The sequence below is a fragment of the Eschrichtius robustus genome, chromosome 1 (assembly GCF_028021215.1).
Source record: "Eschrichtius robustus isolate mEscRob2 chromosome 1, mEscRob2.pri, whole genome shotgun sequence".
Lineage (NCBI taxonomy): Eukaryota > Metazoa > Chordata > Mammalia > Artiodactyla > Eschrichtiidae > Eschrichtius > Eschrichtius robustus.
Genome location: NC_090824.1, coordinates 8,207,731 through 8,221,968, shown reverse-complemented (window position 1 = coordinate 8,221,968; position 14,238 = coordinate 8,207,731). Strand labels below are relative to the sequence as shown.

The 14,238-nt window shown below is 35.6% G+C and overlaps 1 protein-coding gene across 3 annotated transcripts in view; it reads left to right on the top strand.

Annotated features, from left to right (window-relative positions):
• Window positions 1-14,238, top strand: part of VRK1 (VRK serine/threonine kinase 1) — an 81,868-nt gene that overhangs the window by 65,754 nt on the left and 1,876 nt on the right. For 2 of the 3 annotated variants that reach the window (XM_068550620.1, XM_068550715.1), the window contains one exon: window positions 10,683-10,773. In XM_068550620.1, coding sequence (XP_068406721.1) covers window positions 10,683-10,773 — 91 coding nt within the window. The remainder of the gene's footprint in view (window positions 1-10,682; window positions 10,774-14,238) is intronic. The other variant, XM_068550698.1, reaches the window with a different exon arrangement.

Below are 14,238 nucleotides of genomic sequence, written 5' to 3'. Positions count from 1 at the left end.
ATTAAAAAGAAATTAATAAAAGTTAAGATTAGGTAAGATCATGAAGCTCCTTGATAACCATGTAACTGTGGGTGAGTTGTTAATTTTGTTGGCCTTTTGTTTTTTGTTTGTAAAGTGAAAGAGTTGGACCAGAGCAGTTTTTTTTTTTTTTTTAAGCTTTCTTTCTTTTTCTTTTTAAAGCATCAGAACATTTTCTTCAAATAAATTGTAAATACGCCACATCTAAAACAGATAAGAGCAGAGCTCCATCCAACTTTTCAGTCTGGAGGCTCCCAACAAGAGAAAGCTCTCTTCCTTGAGACATTAGTAGTCCTTCTCTTTTTTAGGAAGGAGTATATAGTTGAGATTCTTTTTTTTGCTCTGGTTACTAGGAAGTTCAGAGCTGAATATAATGCTTCATCCTAGAAACTGTATTAATCCTTATAATTGCATACTTGCTCCTTCTTTTCCTCTGTCATAATTTTTTAAAACTTTAAAAAAAAAGTATGTGTTCTTTGTATTTAGGACACTCATATCTCTGAAAGGGATAAGTTTAATCAATTCAATGTATATTTCTCTTTATATTCCTAAGAGATAGGGTAAAAAACCTATAAGAATTGATCGATAGTGGAATGAAGCAAGCCTTCTATCCATTTTTTTTACAGCCATGCTTGATTATGGTATAGTAAATTCGGAAACTATAGTGAAATATGAATGTATCCACTTTGAACTGTTTTTAGTCTCAATAACCTAAGAGTATTATTTAAAGCACAGAATTTGGGGATGACATAAATCTGAAGTAGAAAGACACTAAGTATCACCGTGCCCTTAAAAATCATTGTTAAGTAAATAATAAATAAATTCCTGCTGGCATTCAGCCTGGAACATGGTACAAAGAGTTGAACAAGAGCAGAGAAAGGTCTTCCAATGCACATCAGTGGCCTGCAGCTCCTCTGGTGGACAACTTCCTATCTCTTTGAGATGATCACACCTAATGTAGTATTAAATTTATACCATGTAGCCTATAGTTAAGGTCAGATTGCCCCAAATATACCATCTAAATTTGGTGAAGATCTATCTAGCTGTTTTTGCGTGATAGAATGATAGAAACTGTATTTTAATTATGTAAATTTAGATTGTTGCAGTTGATACATTTCTTTCTGTTTTTTAATGGTGGTTTAGCCTTAGTTCTGTATCTAAGTGGATTCAGTGTTTACTAAGAATTCCTTTCCTTAGATACCCCATTATTGAGTTCTTTATTTTGAATCTTGTCTTATTTGGTTGAATTTTGTCAAGTATTTTTTTCCCTAAATTTTTGAGTGAGATTATGACATATGTACAGAAACGTGCACAAATAATTGTGGAATTTGAACTTCACAAAGTGAACGTATGCATTTAGATGTCACCCAAATCAAAATATGGATCATTGCAAGAACCCAAGAAACCTTTCTCGTGCCCTACTCCCAGCCATTACCCCTTCAGTAAGAGTAACCAATTTTATGACTTCTAACACCATAAATTAGTTTTGCTATTAAAGAAAAACATAGTAGTAGCACCATACGTTTTGTACACTTTTGTGTCTGTCTTTCATTCATTTGTATTTCTTTATTTTTCTTTTTGAATTTTATTTTATTTATTTTTTTATATAGGAGGTTCTTATTAGTTATCTATTTTATAAATATTGATGTATACATGTCAATCCCAATCTCCCAATTCATCACTCCACCACCCCCTCCCCCACCGCTTTCCCCCCTTGGTGTCCATACGTTTCTTCTCTACATCTGTGTCTCTATTTCTGCCTTGCATTTCTGAATTTCCGTGCTGTCACAAGTAACAAAAGTCTTTTGTTTTTTTATTCCTGTGTAGTACTCCATTATATGACTATATCATGGTTCATTTATCCCTTCTGCTCTTGGTGGATGTTTGCCTTGTTTCCAGTTTTTGGTGATTGCAATAATACTGTTAAGAACACTCTTATAAATTCTTTTGGGAAACATATATAATTATTTCAAGTTTGGTGTATACATAGTAGAATTCCTGGGGCATAGGGTTTACATATGCTTAGTAGCTTTAGTAGATACCGCCAAGCAATTTGCCCTGTTTACTCTCCCACAGCAGCTTTTGAGAGTTCCAGTTGCTCACTGACACTAGCTACTGCATTATGTTTAATTTTATCTATTTTGGTAGATGTTTACTAATATTTCTCTATGGTTTTAATTTGATCTACTTGAGAATATTGATTTTGAACACCTTTTCATAGCCTGTCAGTCTTGATTATCCTTTTTTTGTGAGGTGCATTTCAAGTCTTGTCCATTAAAAAAAATTTGGGTTGTCTGCTTTCCTTTGATTTGCAGAGTTAAGCACTTTGTATATATATACAATATATGTATTGCACATATTTTTTTTACAGTCTGTGGTTTATCTTTTCACTCTCTTAATATGGCATCTTTTGATGAACAGAAGTTCTTCACTTTAATTAAGCGTAATTTATCAGGTTTTTGTTTGTTTATGGCTAGTGTTTTGTGTATTCTATTTTAGGAAAATTTTGTCTACCTCAAGATCATGAAGGCAATCTTTTGTCAAGAAATTTTATCTTTTTCATTTAGGTCTACAGTTTAACAGAAATTGATTTTGCGCATGGTGTGAGTCGGTGTTTATTTACCCGCTGTGGATATCTAGTTGATCTGAACTATTTATTGAAAAGATTATAATGTCCCCACAGCACGTAGCTGGTTTTCAGGTAACCATATGTGTTTGGGTCTGTTTCTGGACACTCTGTTCTGTGCCATTGGCCTGCTCATCTGTATTTGGGTCAGTGCCACACTGTTTGAACTACTGGCTTCATAATGATATTTGATAGTATAAGTTCTCCAACTTTATTCTTCTTTAAGATTGTCTTTGCTGTTTTTGGCCCTTTGACTTGACATATACATTTTAGAATCAGCTTATTAATTTCCACAAAAATTCTTCTGGGATTTTGATTGAGATTGCACTGACTGTCGTTTTGGGAAAAACTGACATCTTCACAGTATTCTTTTCTGTTCCATGAATATGGTATACCCCTATATTTATTTAGGTTCTTTCATTTATCTCAGTGATGTTTGTAGTTGTCTCTGACTATATAGAGATCATATACATCTTCCATGTCTAACTGCTTAATTCTTAGTCTATTTCTTTTTATCATCTGTAATCATCCCAAACCTTTCCTTCATGTCATTTAGTTGTCAGCTCAGTCTGCTGTTTTTCAATGTTTCTAATATACTTATAAGTTCTATAATGATTATTTTTCTATTTATTAGCTATGCAGTTTCCTTGTTTATCTCTGGGTTTTTAAAAATTATCATTTCTCATTTCCTCAATTTTTTAAATCTTTTTTTTAAGCCTCCAATGCATTTTATAAAATTTTCTTTTTGAGGGGAGGACTGTGTTTTCTTTCAGAGTGGAGTCTTCAGCTGTTTTTTGCATGTTGTGATCTGGGAGGGCACCGTACCACAAGTGCCTCAGGTGATTCTAATGTAGATGAAAGGCAGGGGTGGCATCCTTGGCTGCATATTAAAATCACCTGGGAGCTTTTATAAATCCCATTGTCTGGATTGCACCCCAGACCAATTAAATCAAAAGCTTTGGGGGTGGACCTGAGCCTCAGGATTTTTAGGTGATTACATTGTGCAGACATAGTTGAGAACCACTGCAAACCAAAATTTGAGTTACCTTGGAATTCTAGCTTCTGTGTAGAAAACAACCCTTTTGCAAATAGGGAAAGCAGATATTGGGCATTTAAGTCTAAAAGACTTTAAATAATAATACTTATCAGCCACATGACCAATGTATGTATGTAGGCAATTGTTCACACATGCCATGTTGTGATCTTTATTGTAAGAGATATAGAAGGAAATTTGGCATCATATAAATGCCTTGAATGGTACCCGGGGGGATTTATTTTTTGACATAACAAAAAGATATGCTTATAAGATATGTTCAAAACTTAGATCACAAAGGACAGTATTAGAGCAGGATTCCCTTTTTCTTTGATATCATGACTAGTTTTTAGGAATTATGTTAAACATTTGTGTGAGTTTCTTTTTAATAAGGGATACATTTTTTTAAAGCTGTCTTTCTGTGGAAATAATGTTATCTGTCTTGCTCATAAGATTGTTGTGTGGGTTAAATGAGATTCAGAAAGTGCTTAGAACAGTGCTGAACACATAATAAGTAATCAGTAAATGTTAACTGCAATATTATTGTTAATGCTGTTGTTTCACTGACTTTACATTTTCTCACGTCTTTCTGGTTTCTTGATGTCAAGAAAATAGCAGAACATTTTCATTTGAATCTTTTGAACTAAGGTCATACATCCTTAAAAATTCAGTTTATGAAATAGAGTATATTGGGCAGATGTGAATGAAGACTGGCTTACATTCACTTGGTGAGTATGTGTGTTCAAATTGATTGTTTTGAATAGTAAATGATGGGGAATTGGTAAAAGTTGATTTTGCAACAAAGACAAGATGGTAATTACTGTGAAATAAAGGTTCCAAAATGCAGCTCCATCAGTTACTCATATTAAAAATGGATAAATCACATTAATGAGTTTGAAGTTAACTTTTTTCCTTGAAGCTGTTGATTGATACTAAAGGACCATAGGTAGTGGACATAAAGCAGAGGACTTCTGAGTGCCAGAGAAATCTATGTTCGCTGTTTTCTACCTATGTGTTTAGGAATTATGTATTTTGTGGACATAGCCTTATTGGGGGGAGGTCAGGCAGTCTGTTTTTAATAGGAACTCTAATGTAGCCTGGTTTATTTTGTAAGAAACTTGCTCAAGTGTGGCTTGAGAGCATTTAATTCCCCACTAGTACATACATAGGGTTTGGTTTTCATTGAAATATGTATCTTTATAAATATTGACCTCTTTAGTTTGCAGTGTTATAGCTTCAGAGTCTTGTGCTTTTAATTCTTAAGTTTGAAAATTCTCCAGGGGACTTGATGGTGCTCGGTGCTGGTAATAGGATATCAACCCTTTAAACTTTAGGTTATCATTGAACATTTATGTATTGATAGTATTCTGTAGTCTGTCAATATTAAATTATTTTACATATACTTTACAGCACTGATATGAGATACATCTGCTTACAAATGATGAAAGTGAAATTCAGAAGAGGTTAGATGACTTGTCCAGGGCCATGCAACCATTAATTATTATTATGCATTTACATAGCTTTTTTTCCTCAGAGGAGCTCAAGGCCCTTAAAAATCTCCTAGTGATTTTAGGTATAAATATTAAAGACAATTAAACCATAACTAGCTACCCATTTGCCTCTCCCCATAAGTTGGCCCTTGAAATACCTTAACTTTGCTAAAAAGTTTGACATTAATGGTGCAGGTCATGGAACCCTCAGAGGAAAATAAGCATGAAGAAGTGTCATATTAATTCCAACATAGAAGAGAATACAGTGACACATTAGCCTTTAGACCTTTGTTTATTGAATCTCTGAAAACATCTCTCAGTTGTTAAGTGACTGCAGGTTTGATCGTATTGGAAGTTTCGTGGTCCTTGTGAGATGAATGATATTAGAGTCACGAAAGGCCATTGTTGCCAACTTTGGAAGATGGATTTACTGTTTTCAGAAGTGCTGTTGGGAGACCTTTCCAGTCTGTGATTGCCATTATTATATGAAAATTCGATGAGAGTAAGTTCTCAGTCATGCAGTACTCCTGAAGATCATGTGATCAGGTTCAACTTTTTTTTCAGCTCATTATCTCCTCAGTGGCTATGTTTTTTCTAGGAGGATGGGTGACAGTAAGGCTGTTAAGCAGCTTGTTTCTAGATCCTCAGTAGGCCCAACTTCAGAAGGGACACACATTCGCTCCAGATAAGCAAGTAGACAAATATGCCTACTTTGTGAAAGCAGTGCTTTTGCTAAAAAGTGTGCTGCCCATGGAGCAAGCAGTCAATTCTGCTTGCCACCTAGATGCAGTTTTTTCATTTGTTTATTTATTTCTGACAGAGTCTACAAATGCATCGGTATCATTTGCTAACTCATGAGTTAGCAATAATCTTTGGTGCACCATTTTCAGATAATTACAGCAAATTCTTCATTCTTCGTGGCATAAGAGTGGGATAGCTTGAACTAGTGAAGGACGTAGATATTCCACATTTTGTTAGTCATGCATTTTTTTTTTTTTTTTTTTTTTTGCTAAACCCCCAGACCTGCTAATAAATGATAAAATTACTTGAGTAATATGTTAATTATTAACTACCTTCAAAATAGATAATTAAAAGTGTGGACAGGAGAGATATCTAAGTTTAAACAAAAAACAAAATCAGGGTTTGGCCATGCACTCATGCCTGTGTTACATTTACAGATGGATTGATATTTCACAGAGTGAAATCCCATGTGTGTGGGATTACATTGGTCACTTACTCAAAAAGACTCATTTATGGAACTCTCAAATGACTTCTTATAGGGCTTACATAAATGCAAACAGTTTTAGAAATTTAACTTGTGTGTGCTTAATGTTTTTATAAAAGCTAAAATTACTCTTTTGCTTTAATGATTTGTTAGTGTCTGTTTTTCTCCATGAGAATGAAGCCTGAAACAGTGCCCAGCACACAGTAGGTGCTTAGAAAATACATGATGGGATTCCTACCTCTGTTCTGATAGAATCAAGGTTACTGTGGAAGGAAATTGTAGTGTGCGTTATTCTTATCACAACCTTTACCATGGAAACTTGTTTAAAATAATAAATCACTTCAGTGTATCGTAACAGTTTTTTAGACCATTCTTCAAATTCATCCCTCATTTAAGTCACTTACTCATTTCCTGACCCACTTCCCATCTTTTCATCTGTTCCCTTTTCAGTTGTGTCTGACCTTTTCCTGCTTTTTCGCAAAACATTTCTGTAATTACTTTAATGTCCATTTAAACATTACACAGTTTTTGAGGGGCTTTTGGTAGAACACGTAGTCGGCTCTTTATTACTACAGTAGTAGTGGACTAGTTCCTCAGCAGGTGCAGAGCCCTAGATATCTGTGTGTGTCTGAGGTGCATGACAGCACGTGGGGAAACCCCGGTCCTTGCCCTCCAGGAGTGTCCAGGGTAGGAGAGAAGGAAAGTAGAGTGTGGCCCTGGGCTTGCCAAGTACACAAGTATGTGTGTGCACGCTAGCTCTCTAGGAGGGGATCCGTTACAACGAAAGCACCACGGCTGGCAACTGCCACCTCACACCGAAAAGTCCCGTGGGGGGCAGCGTGGTTCTGTGGAAAGAAGTTCTCATAAGAACCAAGAGCCCTTAGCTCTTGTCTTCTCACCACCAGCAGCTGGCAACACAGAGCAGCTTCTCCCAGCTTTCTTTTGTCCCCAGCCTCAGTTGTTTCTGTCTAGATAGGGAAGTTTAACTAAAATCCACTGGTTTCGTAAATATTGTGGTGTAGCACATGCGTTCCTTTACCTTCATAGAAGATATGTCCTTTTTAGTTGCCACTGAGTAACAAATATTCCATTTTTGGTTACTGTTAAGGACCGTAATAGTAATTTATAAAGCGTATACATTTGCATGATGATTTCAGTGGCCTTAATCAAATAAGTCCAGTAAGATTAACTGCGTATTGCAGTCTCATGTTTGTGTTTAGAGTTCTTTGTTCTTTGTTCTTCGACACACACATGTGCAGTACCATTTAAACATTTTAGGCTGTACCTTCTAAGTTTCTATACTGAACATTCATGACTTTTGTAATAAGGGGGAAAAAACCCAACAACAGTTCTTCAGTACTCATCTCCTTTGATACAAGCATGAATCTGATTGGCTTCTCTTCGATGCTGTTGAAAGCATTTAGAGGTTATCTTTGGATGTTTGAGTTGGGATGCGAAGAATTGTCTTTGGTTTTTGTCTCTGAAGACTTTTATTCTCTTTTCCATTAAAACAGCTTTAAGTCTATAACTAGTCTCCAGTCAGTGTTTGGATTGTTAGTAAATTATCAGTCCGATGCATCTAGCTGATTTGTCTTCCTGTTTCTAAATTGGAAGTGAGAAGCCGCTAATTAACTAAGTTTTAGCCTAGCATATCTGAGCACTGCAAAAATACAATGTGTAATATATACACTAATGCCCTTTAAAATAAGCCTAGTTTTTAAAGATATTTTAGCCATGCTGAATTAAAAGAAAACTCTATCCTAACTTTATGAATTATTCTTGCGTGTCATGCAATATTTTGATTTCATTTATAAATGTAAATAAAGGCACCTGTGAGACCTGGTATGGCATATGACAAAATCAGAGATTAGTGCACTTTGTGAAGCCATTTTCTGTTTAAAGAGAACCAAACTATGCACTATTTGAAGCCTAAAATGTTGTCAAATAACAAAATGAAGCATTTGGTGATATCAGTAGAAAGAAGCTGGCAGCGAATTGTTTGGAATTTTACTCATCACCTTATGCAATGAATAACAGACTTAGATATTCTTTAACTTGAAGGTTGTTGTTAATTGGTCTTAGTCTGTAGACTGTTGGTCCTTTCTATCCAAACTGTTGATATATACATTGTCAGAAAAGTTGGGCAAGAGATACCCAACTGAAGTGTGGATTAATGAAATTCAGTGCTTCCCCCAGTACATACTGCTGAAATACAGGTGTTTCTTTTGTTGGTTGAATACTGTCTGATTTTCATTCCTATGTAATTTACCTGCACGGAGATTAAGAAAGCTCCTTTTTATTAAATAAGCTTGAAAACAAGATGAATGCACTAGGTTCTTAGGTAGAACATATTGGATAGCTCCCTTTATAATGAGCATTTAAAAATCTGCCCTCCTAAAACTGGAAAATGCATTCTCTCCTGTATGGAAAGCAATATAGTACTGAAATATTCCTCCTTAATTTTGGTCCGAACGAACAAAAGTGTCTGTGTTTATTCCTGCCTAATGCATCACAAATCTGCTGACATGCTAACCTTGGAGTCTTGGCTGGCGTTAATCAGGCCTGTGCACCGGCAGGAAAGATGTACCTAATGCACTCCATCAGTGCAGTTTGCATATGGAAGTTCTCACAGGGGAGCTGCCCTGTGCCAGCTGAGGGTTACCTGCCCACTGCAGTTATTGTATGTAATTATCGAACCAATCTGTTCAGCCCAGCAGGGTTTAGATAGTAATCATGAAGCAACACTTTGGAAAAGAAAGATGTAAGGCACTCTCCCCTTCTCTCATCAGTTATATGAAGTTACAGCCACTTTTCCAGCTATTTTTGAGAAGTAATACCTCCATGTACAAATCTGCTAAATGAATGCCTTTGAAAGTTTCTTAAGGTTTAGTCAAGATGTTATGTTTATATATGTGAAGCATTTTCTTCAGGACCATGATGGGAATCTCTGAGGTTTAATCTTTCCACAGCCACCGTAAGAATATTTTGAAACAGTGGGATTAACTGTAATACAGAGATAATAACAGTTCTGACCATTCAGAGGTTTTAACACAACGGGGCTTGAGTAGACTTGTGCTTTCCCATGTAGTTCTCTTTGGAACAGAACCCATGGTTGGCATTAGGCAAAAGAACAATTCCTGTCAGCAGACATTATACCCTTTTATAGCTGTACACAAAATGGCCCGAAGTGAGGAAAATTCTTAGGCAAAGTTTAACTTAATATTGTTAGGAAGATATAAATGAGGACATTCTGATGTGTCGTGAATCTGTGAAATTTGGGAAGTATCAGATGATTTCCTAAATGCTACAGACTTATTTTAGGCAACCTAGAGGAGTAATGAATTCTGATGTAGATTTTAACACATTTAGATTTGAGATTACATGGGATAAAGTTGTATGAAAAGTGCAAAGTTTTCAATTCCTTACTAATGTCCTTCTATAGTTATACCTACATATAGAGATGTTAAGTATTTTAAAACTTTACACAGGACTGAGCTAGTTAGGAAATGTTGTAGTGATAGAAAGTAAGAAAAAGAAATTGTATGAACATTTGGGAAGAATGGATGGTGACAGAACATAGGCATTAACTCCTAAGTAACACTCAACTAGAAAAATATGTAGAAAATGGGAAAGGCCTGAGAGAGTGGTGGAAAATCCAACCTGTTTTTGAGATTTTAGGAGAGCTTTTTACTTTTAAGACTCTTCTTACAGTAAGGTTTATGGCCCTCTTAAACTTTAAATTATAAAACATTTATTGGAAGTTTGCCATTATTGATCCACAGAATTTCCCCATCAGTTTAGAGGGCATAACCACTGATGCAGTACATGGGCCAGGCACATATTTTCCTATTTATCAAGTACATTTACCCCACCCCACACATGCAGCGTAAAATGGGGAAAATAAGTATCATTGGCCTGAGCAAGTATCAGCTTTCAAAGAGGGTTTCTGTATGATCAGTCCTGATGGTTAAAACATGGCTTTCAATAATAAATTATATGAGGCATAAAAAGTTAGAGGTGGATATAAGAAATATACCCACTTCCAGACTAACTGTATAGTTGAAGTTTCCCTTAATCCCCTTTTCTTTCATCCCCCACCCCTTTCCTTAGTGACCCCCACCATGAAGTTGTGTGTATTCTTCCTGTATGTTTTGACACACCCACACATGTATGGATTCATATATATATGCTAATATCTGATAAGTTTGTGTATTTTCTTAATTGGCCATCATGCCACATCTTTCTTTCTTTCTTTCTTTTTTTTTTTTTTTTTTAATTTTTATATGTAAGAAGAGAAAGAAAGAAATAGAGCGGAGCACAGAACCTGGTGTTGAAGATGTGGAATGCTCAGATACACAGACATTCGAGGCCCCACAAACCCGTAAGTTGAACAGTCTTGCCTATTAGCTCTTTTCTTATATATATAATAAACACAAATTTCATTTCCTCCCACTGAATAAGGGGTTAACTATTTGGGTTATAACACTCTCATTTTATAATTAAAAAAATGTAGGAGAAGATCTTATATTTATACAGTATGTATCACAATGTCCTTTGTTCACATTGTGTTATTTGCTATAATCATGCTCGCAATAATCATGAAGTTGAGACCAGGAGTTACTCTCATTTTGCAGATATGGAGCCCAAGACACAGAGCATTTAAGTGACAGAACTGTTGTGAAAGGGTTAGACGTAGAGACCAGAACTCTTACCTCTCAGGCTACTATCTCTCCGGTTCCCCGCACTTACCACCGAACTCTGGGCGTGAGAGGGAACGTCACGAGTCAGGTGGTTAGTACATGGCTTACTGCAGAGTCTGCCAACTCTTCTTTTCTCTCAGCAAGTTGGGATGCAAGGAATTAAAACCTTGAATCATCACTTCCCAAAGGTCTTGAAGCAAAAAGCAAGGTATAAAGTCATTTCTTCAATGGCTCATGTACTGGTGCTGAAGGCACTTCTAGTATGGAGTAGTTCCAGGAGAGACATTAGCAAAGGCCTCATCTGCAAAGGGCAAGACTAGGTTGGACTTTGGTCTGGTTAATAAATGGCCAGTCTGTCGTGTGTAGGCACACCTGTGGGGCTCAGAAGATGGGAAAATGTGTTCCAGGTTTCATGAGAGATGGTTTACTTGCCTCAGTGAGGAGAGATTCAGAGCTGGCTGCAGTACCATTTCCGCCCCCCGCCAGATAGCTCTTCTGTCTGTCTGCCTTTTGTTTATTTATTAGTTTATTGGTCCTGAAATATTTCTGATTTCTAATAGAAGAGGCTTATTTTTGGTAAAAATTTCATCAAAGTGTAAGTGCCCAGTAGAGTTAGGCCAGTGATGTATTTTTACCTTCCCTTTGACAGTGGTAGCCATGCTTGTTTGCGGAAGGCAAAAATTGACTTTCAAAGAGAATCATCTTCACCCTGATTTTATTAACATTTTCTTCATTATATATTATGGATAGTACGTCCTTAGGTTTATCTGAATTTACCCAAGAGAATCCTTGGGATAGCTGAAGAGCGAGTGTATAACGTCACTCTGGAAGCTAAAGGTTTTGAAATAGTGCCTCTTACTTTTCTGCTGCCGTCTTCCATTCCTTCCTGTTCTTGTTGTTTTTCCCCTTCCTCCCCTGTCTTGTTCATTCTGTTATTAGGAGGTGAGGAGTCCCCGGGAGCAGTACATCAAAGCATGTCTCAGCCAGAGGCTAGCAGCAGCAGCTGTGACAGTGAGTGGGAGCAAAATTAAGGAGCATTTATAAAGATAGAGTAATATTCTTACTTAAGAAAATCCCTTACATTTTAAAACGGGAGATTTTAGTTTAGGAAAGGGCCTGCATTGTTGTAGTAAGGTTGATGCCCATTTAGACCAAAGCCAGTTCCCAGCTGTGCATAGGGAAGACTCATGCGTCCCTTCATGCGGGGAGGTCATTTGTTATCTGAACTTTGCTTAATGAGCATCAGAGGTATTTGTTTTGATACATACGTGATTTTAAATTTGACTGTAATTACGAAAAATGTTCCTTATACCTGAAATTTTAATTTAAGGTCCTTATACTGATGGTTTTTACTGTGAGAAAATATATTAGTATTTTTGTTTTATTTATTAATGACAAAAGAAGAGAGTAGACCCCATCACTAATTTAAGGAGAATAATCCAGATTTCTTTTTGATATTAAAAAATGAAGATTAAAAAATAATCAGATTCTCTTTTATTCATATAAACTCTAAATTGCTTTAATTAAATACTGTTATTTTCCAATTGTAATTCTTTTTTCCCCCCTCAAGTATAAGGCTAGTTAAGGTATTTTACTATCTAAATACTCATAAATGAGAGAAATATTACCTGAGATAGTAAAATGTTATTGCTTCTAGCAAAGAAAACTAAAGCAATCCAAGGGTTCATGAAAATGTATGTATTTGTATTCATCAATTTAAAGTAACTTGAATGAGAAGGCACATTATTACATTTGAAGTTTTTTAAAGAAATATATAATTCAGTGAATTCTGTGTTTTAGAGCTTTAAGATTTTGTGTCAGAAACATGTTTCAAGAATGGTTACCTCTAACAGCTGCTTTAGAAATGTCAGTTTCTTCATTAACAATTTTATTTTCAAACATGATTTATGGTTTACATATGGTAAGAGATTTTTCTCACTGTGTGATCTCTCAGAATGCTGCGCCTAGCAAAATGGGAGCAACTTTCCTTTAATATCTATTTAGACCATTTAAAAAACGGGTATAATTTTCTTGATACACCTAAACTCATTTTGACTAGCTGGGGGTCTATTGTGTAAGAACACATTCTGAAAGCTCTCAAAATGTGTATTGTGTAGGTTTTCTCAAAGAAAGAGATGGGGTGACGGGGTGGTTTTCAAGAACAACAGAGGCCTCTAATCCTTTTATTTTTATGCAAGGCATAATTTTTACCAATTGAGAAAATTTGGTAATTTGCTGCAAGTAATTTTTTTCCCCACAAAATGATAAACCTTTAAAAACCACACATATTCTGGCATTTCAAAACCATGCCAATATTTCAGAATTGTACTAAAAATTAGTTAATACAGCCATGATATTTATGGCCAGTATACTTTGTCCCTACCGTTCATACAATAGACAGAACTCAACAGCCTACTCTTGGTGTTGTTTTTGAAGTACCTTGGATTTTGGACCATTCTTGAGGATTCTTTGAGGAAAGCATGACTTATGTTTACTCCTTGAACAGTTACGGTCTAGTCAAGAAAGAGGTATTTTTAAGGCACCCTACAAAGAAATTTCCCACTTGTTTTTTTCCTTCTGCATTATAAAATCATAGAAGAGTATCCCAACCTTGTATATTCATATTATTTTTCAAATATTAAGTTTTACACATTAGTCTTATGATTGGGCCTTTTACCACTAGTAAACTATTATGAAAATGAGTATATATTTTACCACTAGTAAAGTATTATGAAAATGAGTATATATGGGACGGGAGGAGAAATAGCTTTTTTTCTGCAACAGTCAGCATTGATTATTGGGAAAAATACTGAACTGATAAAGTCACTAAGTTGCATAATATGATTATATAATAAGTTGCAGGTGGTGATGGCATTCTTAGTTGCAGTAAAAAACTTTAAACTAGATTGAATGGGGATAAGCAGCAATGGTATTTACTCTAAGAGTACAATGTCAAATTAGGACATTAATGAGAATATAGCGATAATCGTTGACTTTAGGGTCCTTTTTAATGTGACTGTAGATTCAAATTTTATTGAAAGGGAGATGTACTATAGTATTGATTATGGACCTTGATTTTGCGATATCCTGTTATTCCAATTTCAGACAATCACAGCATTCTCAGTTTTCTATGGAAAATTAATTTC